Source organism: Megascapheus bottae, chromosome 16, assembly GCF_031878675.1.
Source record: "Megascapheus bottae isolate mThoBot1 chromosome 16, mThoBot2.hap1, whole genome shotgun sequence".
NCBI classification, from domain to species: Eukaryota; Metazoa; Chordata; class Mammalia; order Rodentia; family Geomyidae; genus Megascapheus; species Megascapheus bottae.
Window position 1 is genome coordinate 47,261,627 of NC_143524.1, and position 27,611 is coordinate 47,289,237.

A 27,611-nucleotide genomic window follows, 5' to 3' on the forward strand; every position below is an offset into this window, starting at 1 on the left:
AAAAAGAAAAAGAAAAGAGGCTGAGAGTTTGGCCTCATGGTAGAGTGCTTGCCTAGTATGCATGAGGACCCCGGGTTCGATTCCTCAGTACCACATACATTAAAAAAAAGCCAGAAGTGGTGTTGTGGCTCAAGTGATAGAGGGCTAGCCTTGAGGAAAAAGCCCAAGGACAGTGCCCAGGCCCTGAGTTCAAGACACAAGACTGGCAAAAAAAAAAAAAAAAAGAAACTTAAGGGGCAGGGAGTTTGGCCTAGTGCTAAGAGTACTTGCCTAGCATGCATGGAGGTTCCATCCCTTGGTACCACACACATAGAAAAATCCAAAATTGGTGCTGTGGCTCAAGTGGTAGAGTTCTAGCCTTGAGAAAGCCCAAAGACAGTGCTCAGGCCCTGAGTTCAAGCCCCAGGACTGGCAAAAAAAAAAAAATTAGAACCAGGCAGGCACCAGTGGCTCACACCTATAATTCTAACTACTAAGGAAGCTTATACCTGACAATTGTGATTGAAAGCCAGCCAAAAAAGTGGGGGTGAGGAGGATTTTTCTTAGGGGAGGTATCCAGTCATGGAGCTCAAACTCAGGGCCTGGGCACTGTCCCTGAGTTTTTGTGCTCAAGGCTAGTGCTCTACCACTTGAGTCACAGCTCCACTACCAGCTTTTTGGTAGCTAACTGGAGAAAAAGAGACTCACAGACCTTCCTCCCTGGGCTAGCATCAAACCATAATCCTCAGATCTCAGCCTCAAGGAAGATTAAAAATAAAATAGTTTTCCCAACTTTTATCAAATCTGATGAGTCATCCAATTATTTTGAAACTCAGTTAAAAATGGTCACTATGAAGATAAAAGGGCAGATGTCTTGGTGCTAAGCAAACACGATTTCCCCCACCAATCTTGCTTGCCAAGTCAGTCCTGATTTTCAGCAGGTAAGCAAAGTGCTTTTTAGGCAGCAAAGTGCCTATGGAAAGAAAGCCCATCCCAAGCATGGAAGCCACGATGGTTTAAACCTATCCTGGCAGCTCTTCCTCATTTTCCAGTGATTGGATTGCTGGCAGTCAAGTAACACAGTTCTGATCAATGGAATAAAAGGGAAGTCTGCTGGCAAGTTCTCTGGAATGTTCTTCTAACTAAACAGAGAAAGAAATGTAGTCTGCATGGTAGCTCATGCCTGTCATCCCAGGCACCCAGGAAGCATAAACAAGAGGATCACCTTTCAAAGGCAGTTGGAGCAAAAAGTTCATGAGATCCCTATCTCAACAGAACTAAGCATGGTTGCACTCATCTGTCATCCTAATCACAGAAAACAAAACAAGAGGACTGGAAAGTCACTGGTAGCTCACTTCTGCATCCTAGCTACGCAGGAGGTTGAGATCTAAGGATTGTGATTCCAAGTCAGCCTGGGCAGGAAAGACTTTTTTTTTTTTTTTCCAGTCTTGGAGCTTGAACTCAGGGTCTGGATACTGTCCCTGACCTTCTTTTGCTCAAGGCTAGCAGTCTACCACTTAAGCAACAGCATCACTTCCAGCTTTTTCTGTTTAGGTGATACTGAGGAATCAAAAGCAGGGCTTGGTCATGCTAGGCAAGCACTTTACCACCACTAAGCCACATTCCCTGCCCAAGTCTGTCACTCTTATCTCCAATGAATAAAAAGCTGAAAGTGAAACTGTGGAAGAGCACTATCCTTCAGAGAAAAAACCCAGGGACAGCACTTGGGCCCTGAGTTCAAGCCCCAGGACTGAAAAAAAAAAAAAATCTGAGAAACTCCTATCTATAATTAACCAGCAAAAAATCCAAATCCAAAAATGGAGGTGTGGATGAAGTGGGAAAGTGTCTTGAGTAAAAAAACCCAAGCAAGAGAACAAGTCCCTAGGGAGTGTGGTAATCAGGAGAAAATAAGGGAGGGGGTAAACAGTGTTTAAAAAGAAATTTACTACTAGGGCTGGGAGTTTGGCCTAGTGGTAGAATGCTTGCCTAGCATGCACAAAGACCCTGGTTTGAATTCTCGGTACCACATATACAGAAAAAAAAGTCAGAAGTGGTGCTGTGGCTCAAGTGGTAGAGTTCTAGCCTTGAGAAAGCCCAAGGACAGTGCTCAGGCCCTGAAGTCAAGGCCCAGGACTGGCAAAAAAAAAGAAAAAGAAATGTACTCATCATCTTACTTTCGTAACTGTAATCCCCCTGTTCATCACCTTTACAATAAATTAATTAAAAAAAAAGAAAGAAAAGCACAACTCCCTGAGTTCAATTTCCATTACCTGTGGAAATGCACGCACGCACACACGCAGACACACACACACACACACACACACACACATACACACACACACATACTAGACTAAGCCAAGCACTGGTAGATCATAATTCTATAATTCTAGCTACTCAGAAGTCTGAGATAAGAGAGTCAAGGTTCAAAGCCAGCCAAACCATAAATCCAAGAGACTCTTATTTCCAATTTCTTGCAAAATGCCAGAAGTAGAGCCATGGCTTAAGTGGTAAAGCACCAGCCATAACTAAAAAGCTGAAGGACTTTTCTTTTTGTACCAGCACATACACAATAAAACAAGACAAGTCTTTATTAAGAAATTCTTTAAAAGCTACCAGAGACTACCAGGTAAAGCAACTGTGTATTTTTATGATTTTGTATTTGGTAAGTTCTGGTTTAGAAACTGAACTAAATTAACAGTCTTAACCTCTACTTCACTGAGTTTAAAATCCAGCCAAGGCACAGATGACCAGCATTACAAGGCAATGAACTACCAAAGGAAAGACACTCTGGAAAAGGTAGACAAGATCATTTTGATCAAAAAAATTATCACATAGTGAATAAGACTTCACTAGAAACTGGAAAGCAGGCAAAGCAGCAAAAGACATAAAAGGAACACCAAGAACTAAACCATGACTACATGGGGTATGAGACCTCTCAACCGACAGCATTTGATCTACTTAGAAACTACATTTTCCCAATCTCATGTTTTCTCTTCGATGTGGAAAGAAATCAACCATGAATTCTGCCTCTCTCAGTCCTTTCAGTCTCTGTGCTGCAGGGCACACTGTATAGGCTTTGCTCCGGCCTCGAATTGCCATTCCTTTTTCTCCTTTGTTCTATTATTCAAACTCAAGGGGAAAACATGAGCACTAGTAATTGGGTCCCTTTAAAGATCCCTAACCTGCTGGGTTTTACTGAAGCTAGACTTTCTGCCTTACTAATACAGTTATTTTTTTTATTTTGTCCAATCTTCCTATCTATATATTATCTACTTTTTCTTCCTGCAATTTGAAGGCCGAGTCTGTGAGGTGAGCCATTTTTTAAGTCTTCACACCACTTTAATACAGTTAGTTAGTGGGTAATAACAGGTATTCAGTGTGCTAAAGTGATCAGATACTGAAACAGAACAAAGGCATGATGGCTGACATCTTGTAAACCCCGAATTGGAGAAACTGAATCAGGAAGATAATAGGTTCCAGACCTTCCTGAGCTACATAGTGATTTTTTTATTTACAAATTTTTTTTTGTAGGTGGTGGGGCTTGAACTCTGGGCCTGGGCTATACCCCTGAGCTCTTTAGCTTAAGGCTATTGCCCTATTCCTTGGCTCTTCAGCTCAAGGCTACTGCTCTACCACTTGAGCCATAGCGCGCCACTTGTGGTTTTCTAGTGGTTAATTGGAGATTAAGAGTCTCATGGACTTTAGTGCCCTGGCTGACTTTGAATCCAATTCTCAGATCTCAGCCTCCTGAGTAGCTAGGATTACAGGCGTGAGCCACCATGCCCGGCTTATTTAGTTTCCTTCTGAATATTGTGATAAACCAAGTAGAATCAGTTTATATTACATAGCAACACTGTAAACACATATTACTCTGGCAGTGTGCTGATGGCTCATGACTATAATCCTAGCTACTCAGGAAACTGAAATCTGAGGGCATTGGTTCAAAGCCAGCCCCGTAGGAAAGTCTATGAGACTCTTTAACTCCAATTAATTGCCAAAAAGCCAGAAGTAAAGTTGTAGCTCAAGTGGTAACGCACTAAATCTGAGCCAAAAAAAGCTCAGGACAGTGCCCAAGCCCCTGAGTTCAAGCCCCAGGACTGGTATATAAACAAAACAAAAATCATTCTGAATATTCCTTTAACTCTTTTGTCATAATCATTAATATTTCTAAGTACTCACAATTTATGGGACTAAAGTGAAAAACTTAAGTGATTATTACAATAGGCAATTCTAAAACCTTTTAAAGTATTATCAATCAAGATGACCTTATATCGATATTCTATGAAAGACCAAAAAACTTGTAAGTATTACTTTAAGGCAAGAAGAATGTTCTGCAAGATGTTCCATAACAACACTTTTTATCAACCAGAATTAATAATTTCTTCTGTGTCTCTACAGAACTGCAATTTCTAATAGAGGTGTTTTTCTCTATTCTGTCACCACACTTCAAACGACCAAGTGCTCCTCGACAGTGATCAATAAAGGCAAGCTGAGTTTAGCTCAACCACATAAAACTTGAGCAAATGGCAAAGCAGAATATTAGAAATTGAACATATTAGCCAGGGCTAGGGGTGTGGCTCGAGAGGTAGATCACTTGAGGAGCAAGTGCAAAGTCCTTAAAAGTTAAAACTGTGACTGGGAGTTTGACTGTGGTTCAAGTGGTAAAGCTCTAGCCTTGAGAAACACCCAAGGACAGTGCTCAGGCCCTGAACTCAAGCCCAGGACTGGCAAAAAAAAAAAAAAGTTAAAACTCTAGGGACAGGAGTGTGACCTACTAGTAGAGTGCTTGCCTAGTGTACACAAAGCCCTGGGAACCCAGAAAAAAGCCAGAAGTGGTGCTGTGGCTCAAGTGGTAGAGTGCTAGTCTTGAGAAAGCTCAAGGACAGTGTCCAGGCCCTGAGTTCAAACCCCAGGATGGGGGAAAAAAAACAGTTAAAACTTTTCTAAAAATAAAATAAAAAACTTATTGTTAAGTGAAACACAAAGCTAGATCCTCCTGTCATTTTTACTTTCCAATATATTCTCCAGGGGCTGAAGATATGGTATAGTAGCAGAGTGGTTGCTTAGTATATGAGTAATGTAATAAATCTATTTACATAGTAGGTATAGACTGGTGTATGTATGTGTCTTCCAACCTGATTTAGACCACAATTTTAACTTTTTTTTTTTTCCTAGTCCTAGAGCTTGAATTCTGGGACTAGTTGCTGTCTCTAAGCTTCTTTTGCTCAAAGCTAGAGCTCTATCACCTGAGCCACATATCTGCATCCTGCTTTTTCTGTAATAAACTGTAGATAAGAGTCTCATAGGGGGGGTGTGGTGGGAGGGGAGGGATACGGGTACCAAGACATGTGAAAGGGTATCAATGTATGTGAATTAATGCACCTTCTATCTGGCAAATATCATGTAACCCTTTTACTAATTACAATAAAAAAAAAAAAGAGTCTCATAGACTTTACTGCTGGGCTGCTTTTGAACTGGGATCCTCAGATCTCATCTTCCGCCTGAATAGTAGTAAGATTACAGGCATTAGCCACAAGCACCCAGCACCCAGTTGGATTTTGTTGTTGTTGTTATATTTTTATTTTTAGTAACAAAATTTTTTGAAAATCATTAAACACACAGTTGGAATGATCTTGCCAGGCAAGCACATTTAAAAAAGCAGAGTACCATAAGACATTGTATATTAAATATATGCAAGTAGTTCTTCAAATAGAGAGGCTTGTGAACAGTGAGGGTTAATACCTTGACTATAGTCAGTAAAGCTAGAGTGATTAGGTAGGAAAATGACGATAATTTCTATCTGTAGAAAAACAGCCTTGCCTCTAAGCTCAGTGATGATGGTTATACTTCATACAAACTGCAGAATAGACAAAGGAGTGGTTGACATTGTTCAGGAGATAAAGGGACATCTAGCATACTCATTTCAATGCCTCTAGAATCTACCACAGGGCACGCAGTCAGCACACTGCAGGCACATACTTTTTAGGTGATGAAAAGACAAATGAATAATCCAAAATGTGATATTCATTTGAGAAATTACTGTTCAGAGTCTGATCAAATTGGATCAGGTTTCTTTCTCTTTTCGTTTGCCAGTCCTGGGTCTTGAGCTCAGGGCCTGAGCACTGTCCTTGGGCTTTCTCAAGGCTAGAGCTCTACCACTTCAGCCACAGCACCACTTCTGGCTTGTCTGTGTATATTGTACTGAGGAATCAAAACCCAGTCTTTGTGCATGCCAGCCAATCCCTCCATCACTAGGCCAAACTCCTGGCCTGAATCAGGTTTCTAAATAAAGGCAAAAGGGGCTTAATAAATGGGGTGGACAGTCCTTACTTCCATATGGAGTCCCTATCGGTGGGGTATTTGGTTAAATTCTTCAGCAGCTCAACCAGTGCAAGATGAATGCCTTCTTTAGTTGACACATTAGTGCAACATAAGAGTTCATGAAGAGCCTCTCTAATATCTCGGGATGAATCCTTAAAAAAAGAAAAAGATAATGATGAAAAATAGCTACCATTGTTTATTAACAAATCCAGGTTCTAACTACCACCCCCTTCTTCCTAGGCAACTTTGTGTTTAAGATGGATACTGAGAAAGAACTCAGAAGATCACTAGCTGAAATTCCTGGACAAGCTCTCATCTTACTGATCTAATGAAAAAGAAAGGGCTAGGTAGGCAAGGTTTGCTTCTTTGTTTTAAACCTTACTTTTTCTTCTTGTATGGAGCACAATCGTGATGCCAAAGGAATAAGAATCTCCTTGCAGCTGTGAAAAGGGGCAGACTATTCAACATGATAATGTCTGCCTGTAATTCCAACTACTCAGGAGACAGTAATAGAAACATTGTGGTCCCAGGCCGGGAGTTTGGCCTAGTGGTAAGAGTGCCTGCCTAGCATGCACGAAGACCCGAGTTCGATTCCTCGGTACCACATACATAGAAAAAGCCAGAAGTGGTGCAGTGGCTCAGGGTAGAATACTAGCCTTGAGGAAAGCCCAAGGACAGTGCTCAGACCCTGAGCTCAAGCCCAGCACTGGCAAAAAAAAAAAAAAAAAAAAAAAAAAAAGAAACATTGTGGTCCCAAACTGGCCTAGATAAACAAAAGTGTAAGATCTTCTCAGGGAAAAAAAACTATAAAAGGACTATGAGCATGGCAAGAGTAGGGACAGCTCAGGTACTTTACATGGGACCGTCACAAGGAACAGCAAGCACAAACATGATGGGGTGGAAGCATGTTTAAAAACAACATGGAAAGCTGGGCTCAGTGGCTCACACCTGTAATCCTAACTACTCAGGAGGCTGAGATCTGAGGATCAAAGTTCAAAGCCATCCTGGGCAATACAAAGTTGAGAGACTCTTATCTCCAATTAATCACTAGAAAACAGGAAGTGGGGCTGTGGCTCCAGGGTAGGGCAGGCGGTAGCCTTGGGCTTAAGAGCTCAGGGACAGCACCCAGGCCAGAGTTCAAATCCCATGGCCAAAAACAAAAACAAAAACATGGAAGCCAGTGTGGCCAGAGTGAAAAATGAGAAATAAGAGAGTTTTCAGACCTCATATGGTGGTTCCCACCTGTACCAGCACTTGGGGAGGCTAAGTCAGGAGGAACACAAGTTCAAATTAGCCTAGGCTATACTAAGAGTTCCAGGCCAGTCTAGAGTATACAGTTAAGACATTGTTTGTTTGTTTAGTTTTTGTCAGCTATAGGGCTTGAATTCTTGGGCACTGTCCCTGTGCTCTTCAGTTCAAGGATAGCACTCTACCAGTACACTCATGGGACCACTTCCAGTTTTCTAGTGATAATTAGAGATAAGCGTCTCATGGGACTTTCTTGCCCAGCCTGGCTTAGAACCATGATCCCCAGATCTTAGTTTCCTGGGTATCTAGAATTACAGGTATGAGTGACCACACCCACTGTTTGGTTTTTAAAAAAGAAAGACAGTATGACAGCCAAGCACTGTATGAGCTGGTTCCACTTCTCCCACCAGCCTAATCTCATACATATGTATTACTCTTTCTTGCAGCCACTCAGCTCTCTTTTGATTCTTTAACTATACTACTTTTCTGCCTGAAATGTTTCTATCTCCCACTCCCAACTCAACCTTCCAAGTCAGTACCTAATTCCATCTATATTAAGCTCACCTTCAGAACCAATGATTGGCTGTTGAAGAAGACAGGCCTTAGGTATCTAATGAGAAATGAGCAACAAATGAAATGCTCACCTCTAAAACAGCCAGTACAGTATCAAGCTGATCTTCTCGGAGGGTAATATTGTTAGAGATTTTCCTCATGGTATGTATGGACTGCAGACGTACTTCCTCAATTTCATCATTAAACATGTCGACCAGGAAATCAAGGCACTTTTCAGCAAAAGAAGGTGAAGATTGGGCTAGCATACAGAGTGCTTCCACAGCAGCAATGCGAACCTCTAGAGAAGAGGACAAATGAAGCTGTACGTGCAGTTAAGAGCCATGAGGAAAATGCAAAATGGAGCTCTTTTCATTCAGGATATCTTTCAGCCTCTACTCTTCTCACAGGAAATTCTCCTTGGCCCTCCAGGCCACCTTCATATTGTTATAAGAACATGTACTTCAGTGTCACAAAGACTCATATTTAAATCGGACTCCACATACATATGATCAAATAACAAGTAATTTCTTGAACACTCCAAGAAAAAACTGATAGATAAGTGGAATTACAAGCAAATTATCAGGCTTCCATATAGCACAGGGAACAACTACTACAGTGAAGAGACAGCCTGCAGGAAGGGAAAAAATGACAACAATTCATTCTAGATTAATATCCAGAATATATCGAAACAACCCAAATAATTAAACATCAAAAGAATAAATAAATACTTCAATCAGAGAGTGAACAAATGAATTAACAGGCTCAAAAAGAAGTCCAAATGGCCAGTAAATACACAAAAAATGTCTAACATCTTTAGCCACCATGGAAATGCAAATAAGAATAACAATGAGATTTCACTTCATCCCAATCAGAATGGCTATTATAGGAAACCAAACAATGGGAAGTGGAGCTATAGCTCAGCCTTGAGAGAAAAAGCTAAGGGGCAAAGCTCAGGTCCTGAGTACGGGGAAAATACTTGGGAAAAAGTATACCTATAGGAGGGGAATGGAAGACAAAGAGGGTAAGGAGGGGGTGGCTATCATCAAAGTAAATGCATACAATACATGCACAATTAATACATGCTAGTAATAAAAAGGGGAAGTAAGAGGAACAGAAAAGGCACCATGTGTTTTCTTTCTCCAGTTGATGGTCCTCTGCATACTGCCACCACCATCTCTTAAGGATATAGTGGAGATCACAAAGTCCTAGTATCTCACAAGAACAGAAAGGGGCACAAAAATATTCACTGCTTCCTGGTCCTTAGGTTCCTCAGAGACCAAAGTACTAAAGTAACTACTGTGCTCAGGAATAAAGATAAATATGTACATTGAATAATTCTTTTTCAGGCAGGCGGGTGGGGATAGTGGAGCCCATTTTGCTTTACTTTGTTTTCAGATAACATTTCAAGTTTTTGCTCAAGTGGGGCTTGGACCATAAGCATTCTACCTTCTGAATAGCTGGGATTACAGGCATGAACCACTATGCCTATCCTTTATCACTGCATAATCTTCAAGTCAGAGCATATGAAAAACTTGTTGGATTTAATTGCCATTTCCCTTTTTTTCAGATTTCCAATTCCCAAATGAAAAACAAACAAACAAACAAAAACAGGGGATACAATGTCAAAACCTTCCATCCGGCCGGGAGTTTGGCTTAGTGGTAGAGTGCTTGCCTAGCATGCACCAAGACCCAGGTTCGATTCCTTGGTACCACATACATAGAAAAAGTCTGACGTGGCGCTGTGGCTCAAGTAGAAGAGCTCTAGCTTTGAGAAAGCCCAAGGACAGTGCTCAAGCCCTGAGTTCAAGGCAGGACTGGGAAAACAAACAAAACAACTTTCCATCCTTATTTAAGTATACCACATTTAGAAAAGCATACCAAGCCAGGTGCTGGTGACTCATGCCTGTCATCTTAGCTATTCAGGGGGCTGATTTGAGGATGGCAGTTCAAAGCTAGTCTAGACAGGAAAGTCTGTGAGACTTTTATCTCCAACTAACAACCAGAAAACCGGAATAGCACTATGGCTCACAAGTAGTAAGAGAGCTAGCCTTGAGAAAAAGAGCTCAAAGACAGCACCCAGGCCCCAAGTTCAAGCCACATGACCAACAACAACAAAAAGTATACCAACCAATAAATTTTCAGTCAATATACTCATATAACAAACATTCAGATAAGGAACAGACTATTACTAGCTCCCCCAGAGGCTCTAACAACTTCTACCTATCACTAAAATCCTCATTCTCAACTTAAGCAATACCACCACAGCTTATAAAATGACTAAGATTTTTCTTCACATGCACTTGATTTATATGTATAATATATTTTCACGTATGTCTACCCTCTTTCACTGGGGGAGAGAATATATATATGAGATTCATCTATGTTTGTTACATGAATATAAGAATCCATCCATTTTTAGCACTTTATAGTATTTATCGTATTAATAGACTATAATCAACAATTGCTGATGATTCAACTTTTGGCTATCACACAGATGTTTTGAGGGCATATTATACATACAAGTCTTTTAGGTGTAGAAGTGCTAGGTAATAGCATATTCAGCTTCAAAGCTGTTAGAGAGTTTTGAAAAGTAGGTAGGTTGGGACTTCCTTTTGTTCCACAACTTTACCAACCATTAGTATTACCATGCTTTCAAATTTTGGTGGCAGGCAGTAATATCTGTATAGTTTTAATTTACATTTCTCTAATGAATAAAACTTATTGGCCATTTGGATATATTAAAAAGCCAGTCAATAAACAATCTGATCATTAAACTTAAAAGAGGCTAAATATCACTACTGTTTTAGAAATAACATCTAGCAAAGTAAATCGATTTCATTTATCAAAGTGACTGAAAGCACTGATAAAACTACCACTACGTCTGTGAAAATTTCAGGCTATTGTCATGTGGTTAAAGGTACATGATGATAGAGGTCTCAAAGAAAATTGTGAAGAGTCACCACTTTGAAGGTGGTCTTGTACAAATAACCTTGCTTTCCTTCTCACTTATTAAGTGGAGTTAATACCCATTTCCTTCAGAGTTGTTCAGAATATAAGAGACAATGAAGGTAATACATAGAATACACTGGCTAGCATATGTTAAAAGATTAATGAATATGAGCAAGGGCAGAAGGGCTTTGTGAGCACCCCAAAACACAAATGTGTGCGTGTGCGTGTGCGTGTATTTTTTGGGGGGGAGGGGGGTCATAGGGCTTGATTTCTGGGCCTGGATACGTCCCTGAGCTCCTCAGCTCAAGGCTACCACCCTAGCTCTTAAGCCTCAGCCCCACTTCCCATTTTTCTAATAGTTAATTGGAGATAAAAGTCTCACAATCTTCAGTGACCAGGCTGGTTCTGAACCTTGATCCTCAGATCTCAGCCTCCTGAGTAGCTAGGATTACAAGGGTGAGCCACCATAGTGCCCAGGCTGGCTTTGTACCATGATTCTCAGATCTCAGCCTCCTGAGTAGCTTGGATTACAGGTGTGAGCTACCGAACCCAGCAATCCAAGTATATTTTTACCTCTCTGTGGGCTCAGAACACCAACAGTAAAGCCACTGAGCCCAAGAAGCCCTTAGTTCATTTACTATTAAATGTTCCTGATCATGCAATGCCACACTGTGTGCTAATTGCAAGGAGACAGAGAAAATAATTGAGTGATATACAGACAATGCTCACAAGTAGTTCCCAAATCATTCTACAACAAAATGGTCAGTTAAAACCAACCAAACAAGCCAAGTTTGTGGTTTAACTCACAAATTTTATGTTCTGTATGTAAGAAAGGTTTTATGGACAAGTTACAAGTAGAGTTATTACATTCAGAGGAGATGATTCAGACTTTCTTGGTAATTTTGAATTCCACCTTTTCACCAGAGGGAAAGATTTTCTTCATAAGATGCTTTAAGCGTGAAATTGCTAGCATAAAGTAAGCCAGAGATAAACCCAAGCATGTCTACTGCTGGCTCTTCTTCCTAAGGTTTTATCCATTACATCACACTGACTCATGCATAACCTTTGAAGTCTACCACGAGTATCACCAAGGAATTTCTGATCAGATTGAGATAAATAGCATGGACTGGACTGATGCAATTTCAAGCAGAAGCAAAGAAATATAGTGCCTTAATTGCCTATACAGCCTAACAGTATAACATATTTTCTACTGGACTTTTTAGAATGCTGGAAACACATCACACATTCCTTAGAGGTTCAGGGAAGAGAAAGGGAATCTGTTACACTGGGGCTGGGCAGGGAGGTGGGTTTGATTCTGACTCAGTTATTTACCCACCTTTGTGCTTAGTTTTGAAGATACAAACTGACTCCCAACACTTACAAATGAAGAATTAATTGTATTACAGAGTGATGAAGGCTACAATGGAAAAGTATGTGAAATATAAGAAAAGACACCTAAAGGCCGGGAGTTTGGCCTAGTGGTTAAAGTGCTTGCCTAGCATGCATGAAGACCTGGGTTGATTCCTCGGTACCACATACATAGAAAAAAGCCAGAAGTGGTGCTGAGGCTCAAGTGGTAGAGCTCTAGCCTTGAGAAAGTCCAAGGACAGTGCTCAGGCCCTGAGCTTAAGCCCAGGACTGGCAATAAATAAATAAATAGATAAAATAGAACATATAAAAAAAAAAAAGAAGAAAGAAAAGACACCTAAGCCAGGCATGTGGCTCAGACCTGTAATCCTAAAAACTCAGGAGGCTAAGATCTGAGGATCAAGGTTCAAAGACAGCCCGGGCACTAAAGGACCTGAGACTCTTATCTCCAATTAACCTCTAGAAAATGGGAAGTGGGGCTTGGCTCAAGTGGTAGGGTGGTAGCCTTGAGCTGAAGAGCTCAGGGACAACACCCAGGCCCAGGGTTAAGGTGGCAGCCTTGAGCTGAAGAGCTCAGGGATGGTATCCAGGCAGAGTACAAGCACCATGACACTCTCCCCCCCACACACACCAAATATATGTAAATTTATAATAATAATATATATATATATATATACACATCTCAGAAAAGAGAGAAGTACTTCTATGTTTAGAAAATCAGCAGCAAGTTGTATGTGAACCTCATCTGAATTCTGATCTGTGAGGAAACTAAGACCTGGAATAGAACCACCCACAAAGCTGAACAAGCTCCCAAGTTCAGTCAGGATATATCATAGTTTATTCAGCTGAGTTTTGTTTCAGTAGTACAGGAAAATAAGTTCTAAACTAAATACTATTCTTACTCTGCTTGAAAAAGCCTAAAATTATGGCCTAAGCAAACTGCATCCCAAAAAGAGGCCCAAAAATATTTACAAGAGTAAAACAATGTTCAATACATTAAATAACGTAAGATGCAGCCAGCAGCGTATCTAGTGGTAGAGTGTTCACCTAGCATGCGCAAAGTCCTGGGTTCGATTTCTGAGTATCACATACTCAGGAAAAAAAAAGTCAGAAGTGGTATTGTGGCTCAAGTGGCATAGTGCTAGCATTGAGCAAAAAGTGTCCGAGGAGAGTGCCCAGGCCCTGAGGTCAAGCACCAGGACTGGTAAGCAAATAAATAAATAAATAACGTAAAATGCACGATGACTAGCATCTAATTAAAAAGTACCAGGAAGGAGAACTTTCCAGAATGTGTGGTGAGAGAAGGAGGAGCAATGGTTGCCCAAACTAACAAAGCTATACACACTCTTTCCTGCTCCCTCTCTGGCCAAGTCAACTCATCTCTTAATATAATTTTACGAAAGTCAATCTTAATGCTACCCAGGAAGAACTAATAAAGCTTATTCAGAAAATTTAGCCTAGGCACATGGAATATAGGCCATGGGAAATGACTCAGTCCCACAAATAGATTTAAAAAGCTGCAATGAAAAGAACATAGTTTGAAAGAAAACTCTAGAAGCTCATAATGACAAAAGTATGGCCAACAGATAATAATACACAGTAAGGAAACAAAAAACCAGGATGAAGCCAGGAGATATTAACCCCATCAAAGGTGATTCTATTCCAGGTCTTAACCAGAAAGATCATGTTGTTTTCACTGAGGAAAACTTTTTCATGTATGTGGACATACAGCTGAGGGAAGTACTGCCCATTTTCTAGTGATTAATTGGAGATAAGAGTTTCACATTCTTTAGTGCCTGAGCTGGCTTTGAACCATGATCCTCAGATCTCAGCCTCCTAAGTAGCTGGGATTGTAGGTCTGAGTCACCACAGCCGGCTATATGAACTTTTTGATGATTTTCTTTATGTCAGTGGGTGAAGAATGATATGATGGGTGTTACATTGAATCTGAAGGTTGCCTTTGGAAGAATAGCCATTTTTATAACATTAATTCTGCTGATCAGGTCCTTAAACATGGATCACTATTGCTGTTTAATTAGAACTATGGGTGTCATGGACATTGACAGTATAGCTCTGAACAGTGATCCTTAGCTCTCCGTCTTCTGGGTAGCTAGGGTGATAACTTTTATTTTATTTTTGTTTTTGTAAGTTTATTAGTCTCCTGCTTACTCTGCAACTTGCATTTGTAACATAGGATGATAACTTTTTATAACATGAAGTGGGGCTGTGGTTCAATGGGTAGGGTGGAAGCCTTGAGCTGAAGAGCTCAGGGACAGCAGCCAAGCCCAGGGTTCAAGCCCCATGACCCATTTAAAAAAAAAAAAAAAAAGTTCATATGGAACCACAAAATGCTCCAGATAGACAAAGAAAATCTAGTTGAAAAAAAAGTCAATTCTGGAGGTATCACAAAGTTCAGACCTCAAACTTTACCACCAAGCTGTTAATAACAAAAACCATTACCCAGACAACAAAATACAATGAAACAACAACAAATAACAAAAAATACTTGGTATTGGCATACCAATAGGCCTGAAAACCTATGGAATAGACTGGAAGATCCAGAAATAAAACCCATATACTTACAACTATCTAACAGTTGACAAGGAAGCCAGAAATACACATTGGAATAAAGACAACCTCTTCAACAAATGGTTTTGGGAAAACTGGATTTAAGAAGAAAACTAAAACTGGACCCTGTCTGTCACCGTGTACTAATATCAACTGAAAATGGATCTAAGACCTCAAAGTCAGACCTGAAACCTTGAATTTACTACAGGAAGGAGTAGGAGAAACATTAGAACTTAATGATATAGGCAGGAACTTTCTGAGTAGAGTTCCAGGGCCTATAATGCTAGCTAGCTACTCAAGAGGTTTATATCTGAGGATCACCATTAAAAGCCAACGAGGCAGAAAATTCTATGAGACTCTTATCTGTAATGAACTGCCAAAACACCAAAAAAGTAGATCTGTGGTTCAAGTGGTAAAATGCTAGTTTTGAGCAAAAAGCTCAAAGACAGCACCTAGACCCTGAGTTCAAGCACCAGAACTAGCAAAAAAAAAATAATAATAAAATAAAAGTAAAAGAAAGCCTTTATCAAGACTGAAGTGTGGCTCAAAAGGAAGAGCACTTGCCCAATATATGTGAGGTCCTATTTTCAAGTCTCACTGCAAATAAGTAAATAAATAAATCCTTATTCTTCATATAAAGCTTTGCTGATTAGATGTATCAGGGGTTAAATTTTGCTGACTCTATTTCTTAATTTACAGTGATTGAGTTATTATTATTGATTTTTATGAATTGCTTACTACAAATAAGTCATTTCTTTTCTTTCTTTTCTTTTTTTTTTTGCCAGTCCTGGGCTTGACCACAGGGTCTGAGCACTGTCCTTGGACTTTCTCAAGGCTAGAGCTCTACCACTTGAGCCTCAGCACCATTTCCGGCTTTCTTCTATGTATGTGGTACCGAGGAATCGAACCTGGGTCTTCATGTATGCTAGGCAAGCACTCTACCACTAGACCAAACTCCCTGTCCCAAATAAGTCATTTCTTATACTAAGTGTTTTATGTTTATAGAACCTCATTTAATTCTCACAACTCAGATATCCTCATTAGAATTTTAAGCCTGCTCTTAACCTCTTTCATACAGAATACAGTGAGGACTACACGAAACAATGTATGTTTAGCACCCTATTCAGTGCCTCATACAGAGCAACCACTCATTACACAGGAACTAAATACAGTGGGGTCATACTTACCATACATCTCATCTTCCAGCCCATGAACAAAGGCTCCACAAGCTCCAGACTCGATCAAATTCACAGCCCCTGTATCTATTTCTTCCTTAGGAGCATCATCTCCCCATTTCCTGCCACTGGAAAATTCTCCCGAACTGTAAAGTTCTTTGGCACGTTCATGTGCGGTACGTTTCCTCTGCAGAAGACAATTACAGGAGATGCTTGAGAAAACATTAAAGTGAATCTTGAGAACATCAGAAGATATAAAACTGCTCTCAAAGTTCAGTGCTTCTACTGCAATTCAACTTAATGCAAATTCAACTTAAAATGAGACAAAAGTCTCAAGTCTATAACAGCTTCTTTCAAAGAAGAAAGCCAAAGGAAGTATTGATCTACATGTGGTGATGTTTGTCATGATCATATAATAGAAGGAGAACAGAGAAAAAAAACAGTGACAAATGTATTTCCAGTGCCTTGAGTAGACAATACAACCATTCTAAGAAACAAGCTTTGCAGACTCACTAAAAATAAAGTGCTAGGGCTAGAAGTGTTGCCTGGTACGCACGAAGCTCTGAGTTTGATTCATTGGTACCACATACACAGAAAAAGCCAGAAGTGGTGCTGTGGTTCAAAAGATAGAGTTCTAGCCTTGAGAAAGAACAAAGACAGTGCCCAGGTCCTGTGTTCAAGCCCCAGTAAGTAAATAAATACTCTCTTTTTTGTTGTTTTGTTTTCCGTAAAATCTCTATGTAACACTATGTCTATTTGAGCAACACTGTTCACCAAACTTCACAGATTACAAAGGAGGAATATACCATCTAGCAAAAATAAGTCTACTTGATGTTTACAGTTAGTATCATAAAAACATGAACTAGAATTCTGCTTCTGAGAGCAGCCTTTAGTATTTCTTAAATATTTAATATTTCTTTTCATATATAACTCTTGGACAGTGCTCAGAAGCACTGATGAAATGTAGAACCTGGGCATATAAAAGGATGTGAATCTCATCCAGTAAAAAAAACTGGACCTTGAACATTCTCATTAATCTATTAACTAAGAGCATTTCCTTCTCTATACTTCTGTCCTGCCATACCAAAAAACACTTAAGTAACAAGCTTAAATCAAGTCAATGCCTTGTAGGAAAATGTTTAATAGAGCATAAGTATCAATTCCAAAACCATCCTGAAATTTTTCACTTATGGGCTAACTCAAAGAAAAACATAGCTAACATGTATAAATTATATTCTTTTTGTGATATGTAGCAGAAAATTCAGACAAATTCAAGTGTCTAATATAATGAAAGGGATAAAAATGGGACACCTATTAAACAAAGCAGCATAAATTTGTAAAGAATTGCCAAGTATAATGCTGGTAATAGAAAAAAAGTATGATATGGATAGGTGCCAGTGATTCATTCGTATAATGCCAACTTCTGAGGATGCTAAGATCTGAGGATCATAGTTTGAATCCAACTCAGACAGAAAAATCAAGATTTTCATCTCCAACTAATCAGCATAAAGCTAGAACTGGAGGCATGGTTCAAGTGGTTCAGTACCAACTATAAGTAAAAAAGCTGAGCAAGAGCATAAGGCACTGAGTTCAGCCCCAGTATCAGCACAAAAACAGTAAAAGTCCATAATAATGAGACAAACATACAAAACTGCTTGCAAAGAAAGATTCAATGTTTAAAGCATACGTTAAGAAACAGAGCTGGGAAAAATATGCCAAGGGTAGTAAGAATATAAGTAAACTGTTTTTCCCTTTTCTTTATTTATTAAAATCTGCAACTCCATTATCACTTTCATAATTAAAAACTAAGGTAATAACACCATTTTCCGGATTCATATTTGATCCTGTCAAGCACATTAGAGAACCATCACAGTCAAAGCCTACAGCTTCCATGGAGGCACCTATTTTACTCTGCAGAAAAAGAATTTTCTCACTCTTCCAGGGGAAAAGCTGCTGACCAGAGCTGTAAGGTGTTGTACTATAACACAAAATAAGACTAGGCCAGACTTCTGTAGTTTCTAACAAATACAAAGTTAATCTTGCCGTACAACCTATACAAAGTATTTCACTACAATATAAAATTTAATGAAGCAGCTTGTAATTTGGTTCAAATTACTAAGATTTTAACTTAAAATCTACATTAATTTATGTATAAACTGCTAAATTAAATCAACTAAGCATACAACTACACTAACATTTGTTAATTTATGCATAAATACTAAATTAAATCATCTAAGCATATAACTATACTAACATTTATTATAGAAATCCTGTTTAAAGAACAAAGAATTCAAGTTACCCTCAGATCTGACATCAGCTTCTTATCAAGGGTCTGCTCCAAGAAATGAGAACTGACTTGTTCCATAGAGCCCTGAAAAGGAATGCAGTAAACAATTTTTATGACTTGGATGTTTTAATATTCAAAGTTTGCAACCAACTTAAATACATAAAGAATATACTATTTTTTGTGCCAGTCCTGGGATTTGAACTCAGAGCTTGGGTACTGTCCCTGAGTTCCTATGCTCAAAGTTAGCCCTCTACCACTTGACCTACAGCTCCACTTCTAGTTTTCTGGTGGTTAACTGGAGGTAAGAGTCTCATGGGGGCTTCAAACTATGATCTCAGATCTCAGCTTCCTCATAGCTAGAATGTGAGGTATGAGTCACCAGCACCTGGTGACAAGCCAGGTATAGTGATAGACAACTATAATTCCAGAATCTGGGAGAATGAGGCAAGATGATCAATTTTAGGCAAACCTAAGCCATATAGAGAGACAACAGCAAGCTTAGTCTACCTGATAAGATACCGCTTAATCAAAATAAAGGGAGTCAGGTACCTGTGCCTCATGCCTATAAATCCGAGCTATTTGTGAGACTGAGGATCAAAATCAGCACAACAGAAAATTCAAGTTTCCCCCTTCTCAATCGATACTTGAGTGCCATGACAAACATCTGTTATCCTAGCTATGAAAAGGAATTTCAAATTGGTGGGTCACAGTCCAGACACATTCCTGTTTAGGGACATGACTCAAGATTCTATCTAAAAAATAACTAGCTTACAAGAAGGCTGGAGATGTGGGTCAGCCTACCTAGCAAGTACAGGGCCCTGAGTTCGAACCTTGGCACCACCATCAAAAGGGGTGAGGAAAGAGTAACTTACTAATAGCTTTGCAGCTTGAACACGAACCACCCAAGAGCCATCACTGACCATGTGACAAATTTTTCCAAATGCATCATCAACTAAGCGAATCTCTTCATTAGAAGAAGGGATTGGAACAATGCTATATTTAAAAGGAAAAAAAAAACCACATATGTCAAGTATGAGTCTAATAAACTCAGAATGACTAATGAAAACTGGTATACAAGGAAATTATAATTAAATAGTTCATATCCTAAGATGATAAAACACATTTCAGTGTAAACAAATCACACTCTGGGAGTAGGAACCAATTATTTTAGTTGCAAGTTTTCAGAGTCTTCAATAAAAGTATGTAACCCATCAAAAATACAAGAAGAAATAAAAAACTTGGAGATGGCAGTGCAACCCAATGGCAAAGCACATGCTAGCTCTTCATTCAGTTCCTACCCCCATGAAATCAAGAAGAAGAAGGGAGGGAGGGAAACATTACTTATGACAGAGTATTTTATAGCCTTAAGTATATAATTGAACTATTATAAAGATATAAGACCTTAGAATAAGTTGATATAAAATATAATTGCAAATCTGCTTTGAAAAGAAACAATTTTAAATTATTTTGTATCTAAATCCTAAAAATAAAATCTATAAGTGGAGTTTAATCCTATAGGGTAACTCATACTGGTTTTTAGCTTCTGGAAGACAGTTTAGTGAAAAAGAAACAACTATCTTTTTTCCCATGAAAGGAGCCTATCAATAGAATAAACATTTATATAAAATACAGTCACCAAAATCCAACAATTTAATTTCTATAAAAATATTTTTAACCAAGCAAACACCATAGAAGGGTTCATTACTCTCAAATTAACTTATTTATGTCATTTGGCCCAAATCAAAACTAAACTAAAATGAGTCTCAAACAATATTAATGACTAAGGAAAGAAAAGTGCTGAAAATATTAATAAAAAAGAACCCAACCGGGCCGGGAGTTTGGCCTAGTGGTTAAAGTGCTTGCCTAGCATGCATGAAGACCGGGGTTCGATTCCTTGGTACCACATACATAGAAAAAAAAAAAAGCCTGAAGTGGTGCTGAGGCTCAAGTGATAGAGCTCTAACCTTGAGAAAGTCCAAGGACAGTGCTCAGGCCCTGAGCTCAAGCCCATGACTGGCATAAAAAAAAAAAAAAGAACCCAACCCTTTCAATTACAGATGAAGAAGCGGGCACCTAAATAAGTAAAATGCCCTTCCTCAGGGCATTCAGAGATTCCAGATCCAAGTATTTTGATTGTCAGGAACTCTTTCTCTAGTTTACACCATCTACCAAAATTTTTACTCCAAACCTTCCTTTTCTAGAAGTACCTTCTGGCATGGTGGAATGAAAGAAAAATGGCTAATCAATGAGTAAACGTTGGTTTATAATCACACCGACCTTTCAGGATACAGTTGACTGATAACCCAGATGAGCTGGACAGCAGCACTACGCACTTGTTCATAGTCATCAGAGAGCAATTTACAGGCCTACACAGAAAGAGTCAAAAGTCTGTTAGTTCTGTGTCCTCCAAAATAATAGTAAGACAAAGACAGGGTTTCGCAAAATAAAGAGAGGGTATCTGGATAAGAATGTCAACCAAGCCAGGGGCGGTGACTCATGCCTGTAATCCTAGCTACTCATAAGGCTGAGATCTAAGGATCAAGGTTCAAAGCCAGCCCAGGCACAAAAGGACCTGAGACTCTTATCTCCAATTAACCTCTAGAAAACAGGAAGTGGGACTTGGCTCAAAGGTAGGGCAATAGCCTTGAGCTAAAGAGCTCAGGAACAGCGCCCAGGAAAGAGTTCAAGCCCCATGACCCACCAAAAAAAAAAAAAAAAGAATGTCAATCAAATACTCTGATATGCTGGGTACTGATGGCTCACGCCTGTAATCCTAGCTACAGAGGAGGCTGAAATCTGAGGATAATGGCCTGTAATCCTAGCTACAGAGGAGGCTGAAATCTGAGGATCATGGTCGGAGACCAGCCTGGTAGAATGCTAGCCTTGAGCACAAGGAGTCTCAGGCCCTAAGTTCAAGCACCAGGAAAAGAAAGAGAGGGACGGAGGGAGGGAGGGAGGGAGGGAGGGAGGAAGGAAGGAAGGACAACAACACTCTGCAGTAATATGCTCTTAGCCTCAAACACCAAACACAAGATATTTTTCCTACAAAACCAAAGTTCACATTACTGTTCACTGACCCCATTTCAACCTACTCACTCTTCTTGGGTATTCTTCAACACTATACCTTCTGGATATTGATGGCTCAAGATACCCTCCCTTAGCTCAGCTTTCTCTATGCTCAAGACCTTCATAACTATGTATGGCCTGGAGCTTCATGGGTATCCCACCAACCTTTCAATACAACATAGCAAAAACTGAACTCAGTACAGATCCCAATTCTAAAACCCTCCCCTCTCACTCCGTCTTCATTACTGTTAGGCCTTCATCATTGCTTGCCTAGATTACTGACATTTTATGCCACTGAATATGTGAATGAACTATCTTCTGAGTCCCACTTCACCATATTTCCTTAAACTATTTGGCTTAGCACCTAGTATTCCTTTAGGGAAACACAAACACAAGCACTCTGTAATCATTCTACTTTATTTTGTAAAAGAATAAATGTGAACATGTAAGTCACAGTAGCTTAACAATAATCTCCCCCAAAAGAAAAAGTACTCAAGAAAATACCCAAATTGGATCTCTTAGTACAGATTTAGATTATCATTTAATTATACCCCAAATAAATACTACCTTCTAAGACCTTTCGGTTAGGCTGTCAAATGACTTCTATAATTTCCCATGCCATTTTTTGCCCATGCTACACTCATGTGATATCTTTTTATATGACCCCATGGTCTTGGTTACTCTCTGAAAACAAGCTTACTTGCAAGTGTGGTATTCAAAATTTACCCTATATATGACCTACTAAGAAGGATTTTTAAAAGACTATCCTTTCTTTATTCCAAACATTTCTGAACTTTTCTTCATGCAATCTGCTATTCACATTGAGCTACCTAAATCATCCCACTAGTTCTTTTCATATGTGTAAGTGCTACTCAGTCGCATCCCACATTCTCTTTCTGAAAATTATGACTTTACATTAATCTCAACTAATATGGCAACCATTGAATAGCTAAAGTCCTTATGTTTTCAGATTCTGAGGGGTAGTATGCCACCATCCCAGCTTCATGAATCTCCTCCCCTACCAGACAATAACATTCAGATAATAACATTCAAAGTACCTGATTATAAATTGCTTGGTGTAATTTCAGTCCTCTTTCGTGGAGCTGCAGCTGGATAATAAAGATATCTTGAGTATCTGTGAATAATCTTACATATACATTATATCACACTAAGAGTTCCCTTTAGCTAAAAGCTGTGCTATTATTTTTTTTTTTTTTTTTGCCAGTCCTGGGCTTGAGCTCAGGGTCTGAGCACTGTCCTTGGGCTTTCTCAAGGCTAGAGCTCTACCACTTGAGCCTCAGCACCACTTCCGGCTTTTTTCTATGTATGTGGTACTGAGGAATTGAACCCGGGTCTTCATGCATGCTAGGCAAGCACTTTAACCACTAGGCCAAACTCCTGGCCCCAAAGCTGCGCTATTATATATTATATGATAATCTTCTGAGGTCAGACGATTAGAAGTTCAAGGCCAGCTTATAAGACCTGATTTCAAAGACAGGAAGAAGAGAGGAAGGGGAAAGGGAATGGAAGGGAAGGGAAATAAGTGACAAAGAAGAGGAATATGAAATTAAAAAAAGGGGGCCCAGGAGTTTGGCCTAGCGGTTAAAGTGCTTGACTAGCATGCACAAAGACCCGGGTTCGATTCCTCGGTATCCCACATACACAACCAAACCGGAAAAGTGGCAGAGACAAGACTGCGACGGCGACAGAGAGCGAAAGAAGCGAGCTGAGCTGAAGTGAACAGAGCCCAACCGAGTGGTGGCCGGAGCGAGCGGGGCCGGAGCGAGCGGGGCCGGAGCGAGCAGGACCGGAGCGTGCGGGAGCGAGCGGGGCCAGAGCGAGAAGGGGCCTGAGCGAGCGGGGGCCTGAGCTAGAAAGGGGGGCCTAGCCGGAGCGAGCGGGGCCGGAACGAGCGGGGCCTGAGCTGGAGGGGGAGCCTAGCCGGGCCGGAACGAGCGGGGCCAGAAAGAGAAAGGGGGCCAAAAAAAAAAAAAAAAAAAAAATTAAAAATAGGAAAGCTAAAGAGGAAGACTAAGGTATAGATCGGTGGTAGAGCCACTAAATAAGGATAGCATTTGCAAGACCCTGGGCCTTTATCAGTAAACATGGCAGAAGGAAGAGGGGGGGAAGAGGGGGGGGAGGAGGGGGAGGGGGAGGGGGAAGGGAAGGGGAAAGGGAGGGGGGAAGAAGAGGAAGAAGAAAGAAAAAGAAGAAAAAGAAAAGAAAAAAAAACTGAGACTGTGGCTTAGAGGCAGAGAATTTGCCTTGCATGCATACATAAACAGAAAAAGCTGGAAGTAGGGCTGTGGCTCAAGTGATAGAGTACTAGCCTTAAGCAAAAGAAGTTCAGGCACAGTGCCCAGGTCCTGAGTACAATCCCTGGGACTGGCAAAAAAAAAAAAAAAGAAAAAGAAAAAGAAAAGAACACAAGTTCCTCCTTGAAAGCACTATTCTTGTACATTTCATTTACTTTTTTTTTTTTTTTTTGCCAGTCCTGGGCTTGAGATCAGGCCCGAACACTGTCCTTGGGTTTTCTCAAGGCTAGAGCTCTACCACTTGAGCCACAGCACCACTTCTGGCTTTTTCTATGTATGTGGTACCGAGGAATCGAACCTGTGTCTTCATGCATGCTAGGTAAGCACTCTACCACTAGGCCAAACTCCCTGACCCTTTCATTTACATTTTTAAAACATGGATGGTATACAAACTTTACCTATAATAATACTAAGTCATATCCTTCCCTAAGGAGCTCAAATTTCTCTGGAAGAGGAATGTGACCTGGTATTAAAACAGGCACAGGTTATATATTTCCCATGTTTCAGAGATGCAGATGAAAGGTACTAGAGAAGCCCACTAGAAAAACACAGTTACATAGGAATGTGTGTGTTTCATTTTGGTGAGGCTACCATTAACACCATCCTGAAAGTATACATAGGAATATGCTGGGGGAATTCAGAATGTATCCAAGGCAACACTAGCCAGGTACTTTAAAAAAGTCAGATGAAAACTGCTAAGAAACAACAACCCCCACCCCCACCCCAAAATGAATGAGTCAGGTGCAATGATGCATGCTTAATATCTCAGCTACTTGAAAAATTGAGGCAGGGAAAATCCAAGTATTTGGAGCATATCACTATAGTACCTTCTCTTTCCTTTCTGATTATTTCTTTTTCTTTTGTTTTGTTTGTTTTTTTCAGTTGTTTTAAGACAGGGTCTTACTATGTGGCCCAAGCTGATCTAAAACTTACATGTAACTCAGGCTGGCCTTGAACTTACAATTCTCCAGCTCCACTTCCCAATGCTAGGGCCATAAACATGTACCACTGTTACCAACCAAGACTGTCTCTTAAACAAACAAACAAACAAAACAATTGGGAAGCTAGGAGTTTGGTCTAGTGGTAGAGTGCTCGCCTAGCATGCACAAAGACCCGGGTTTGATCCCTTGGTATCACATACATAGAAAAAGCCAGAAGTGCTGTGGCTCAAGTGGTAGAGCTCTAGCCTTGAGAAAGCCCAAGGACAGGGCTCAGGCCCTTCGTTCAAGCCCCAGGACTGGCCAAAAAAAAAAAAAATTAAAGAAAGAGGACTAGGCTATTTCTCAGCAGTAGAGTCCTCATTTATGTCACAGGAAACTCTGGGTCCAAACCCCTACATAACAACAAGAACTACATAAAACTATCCCAATTCATTTATCAAAAAAAGATCACGTGCTAGCTCCCAAGTCTACACCGGGTCCCTGGCCTGTCAGTTCATCATCTACTTCCCCAATAAATTCACCTTTTTATATGAAAAAAAAAAAGAAAAAACAATCACACTTACCATAGCTTTTATAGCTGCTGTTCTGACACGTGGATCTTGATCACTGAAATAATCCCCTATAATCTTCTGGACATCTCTGGCAGTTAGGCCTTCTGCATCTTTTGTAACATTTTTCTCCAGAGAACCAAGATTGCCAAGTAATTGCAAGCACTTGTTTCTTACACCATGGGAGGTATCTGTCAAGTGCTATGTAAAGAAAAGAGGAAGAAAAAGGCCCATAATTAAGATACCTTTCAAAGCAAAACCCAGAAAGAGCACTGCATCAACTCTAAGGGTCATTTCAATCACCACATTCTCTCTAGTCTTGTAGGATCATGATGCTTGACTATTCACATGTGAATGGTTTACCTTACAGGGCTCCAGAGGAAAAAAAATCTGTGAACCAAGTAGGAAGCTAGGTTGGTGAAAGCTATGTCTTATGTGATAGTAAAATGAGCGGACTGACTTACATGGGGCAGGAACAAAGAAAATCTCAGGCCAGGCCTGGTAGCTCACGCCAGTAATCCTAGCTACTCAGGAAGCTGAGATCTGAGGATTGCGGTTCAAAGCCAGCCCGAGCACTAAAAAGTCCACAAGACTACTATCTGCAATTAATCATCAAAAAACCAGAAATGGCACTGTGGCTCAAGGAGTAGGGCAGTAGCCTTGAGCTGAAGAGCTCAGCCACAGTGCCCAGGCCCAGAGTTCCAGTCCCATGACCAAGGAAGGAGGGAAGAAAGGAAAAATCTCAGGAAAAAACTCCTGGGGGGGGGGGCCCTCTCAAAGTGGGAATCCCCAATTATTAAATTGGCTCAATCAAGCAGCTTTACTGCAGGCAACTCTTTGCCTCCAAGTTGTTTAGGTTAAAAAATGTGAAACATACATTCTTGTATCTCTATGCCTTTCAGGTAATAAGGGTTTAAAACTGAATAATGAGGAGAAACTTCCAAATAATGAAGCAGACTATGATAGTATTTGTCAGTTGATAAAGTAGCAGCTTTTTAATGGCTTATCTATATTCAATACAAATTGCTGACTGAATCATCAGCCCTGGAAAGTTGCTATCACAATTACAAACACTTGATTTGATTTTGAAACAAATTAAACCTTCTAGTTCTACAGTCACCAGGCAATAATGACTCATAACCAATGTAATACCACACAGAAATCTTAATTCCAAAAGGTCTGATTCACACCCTCAGAGCAACCATTACAATCTGATGATGTCCTTCCCTTATGGGTCATTTCTGACATCATGGCCATCATTAAGAATTACTAAGTGTCTAGAGATGCTATTTTGATGTTGTACATTTTGTCAAGCCAAAAAGTGCCAGTATTTTTTACATTAATGGAATGAGTAAGCAAACCATATCTACAAACAATCAAAATAAACTCAACCAAAACTAGAATAAAACTAAAAAATAAAATAAAAATAAACTTAGCCAACTAGTTAGAAAATTCCCTTATAAATAAAAAAACTCTAGGGTTTTAACTAAAGGGTTAAGTATAGCAAGACAAAGAACAAAGAATGAACCAATACAACAGTGATAGTCACAAGACAATATGTTAAAGTAAACTTTACAACTTGGAGGGGGGTGTTGGAGAAGGAGGGAAAGTAGGAGAAAAACAAAGGAGGGAGTAACAATGTTTTTTTTTTCTTGTTTGTTTTGTTTATCCTAAGTTTGAGCTCAAGGCCTAAGCACTGTCCTTGGGCTTTCTCAATGCTAGACATTTGAGCCACAGCACCACTTTCAGCTTTTATTCTATGTATGTGGTACAGGGGAATCGAACCTGGGTCTTCATGCATGCTAGGCAAGCACTCTACCCATATGCCAAACTCCTTCCACGATGTTTGATTTCACAAGAAAGGAACTCATTATTTTACATATGTAACTGAAACCTCCCTGTATCTCACCTTGACAATAAAAGAAAAGTTAAAAAATTATATCAAATGGAATTATGAAAATAAAGCAAAGTTGAAAATGGAGATAAGATGAAAATAATTTCTTGATTCCTTCCACGTCCTGCAAATTATTCCTTCTTTCGGGCAGTACTGGTGTTTAAATTCAGGGCCTCACGCTTGATAGGCAGGCACTCCACCACTTTGGAGGTGATTATTTTCAAGGTAGGGTCCCACTTTATGCCCAGGCTAAGCTAGGCTACCATATTCTTATTTATGCTTCTTGTGTCATTTAGGGCCAGCCACTGTGCTTTCCCATAGCTCATATAACAGAACCATTCTGTTGCACTAAGTGTGGTGGAGATTCCAGAACTTTTATGCCCTTGTTGGCACTGAACCA

The 27,611-nt window shown here is 39.9% G+C and overlaps 1 protein-coding gene across 2 annotated transcripts in view; it reads right to left on the reverse strand.

Annotated features, from left to right (window-relative positions):
* Window positions 1–27,611, reverse strand: part of Ints4 (integrator complex subunit 4) — a 93,145-nt gene that overhangs the window by 42,285 nt on the left and 23,249 nt on the right. For both annotated transcript variants that reach the window (XM_090348491.1, XM_090348490.1), the window contains exons 5-12: window positions 25,333–25,518; window positions 22,572–22,622; window positions 20,725–20,813; window positions 19,320–19,440; window positions 18,460–18,531; window positions 16,173–16,347; window positions 8,193–8,398; window positions 6,310–6,452 (exon numbers count right to left, since the gene is read on the reverse strand). In XM_090348491.1, the coding sequence (XP_090204617.1) occupies window positions 6,310–6,452; window positions 8,193–8,398; window positions 16,173–16,347; window positions 18,460–18,531; window positions 19,320–19,440; window positions 20,725–20,813; window positions 22,572–22,622; window positions 25,333–25,518 (1,043 nt within the window). The remainder of the gene's footprint in view (window positions 1–6,309; window positions 6,453–8,192; window positions 8,399–16,172; window positions 16,348–18,459; window positions 18,532–19,319; window positions 19,441–20,724; window positions 20,814–22,571; window positions 22,623–25,332; window positions 25,519–27,611) is intronic.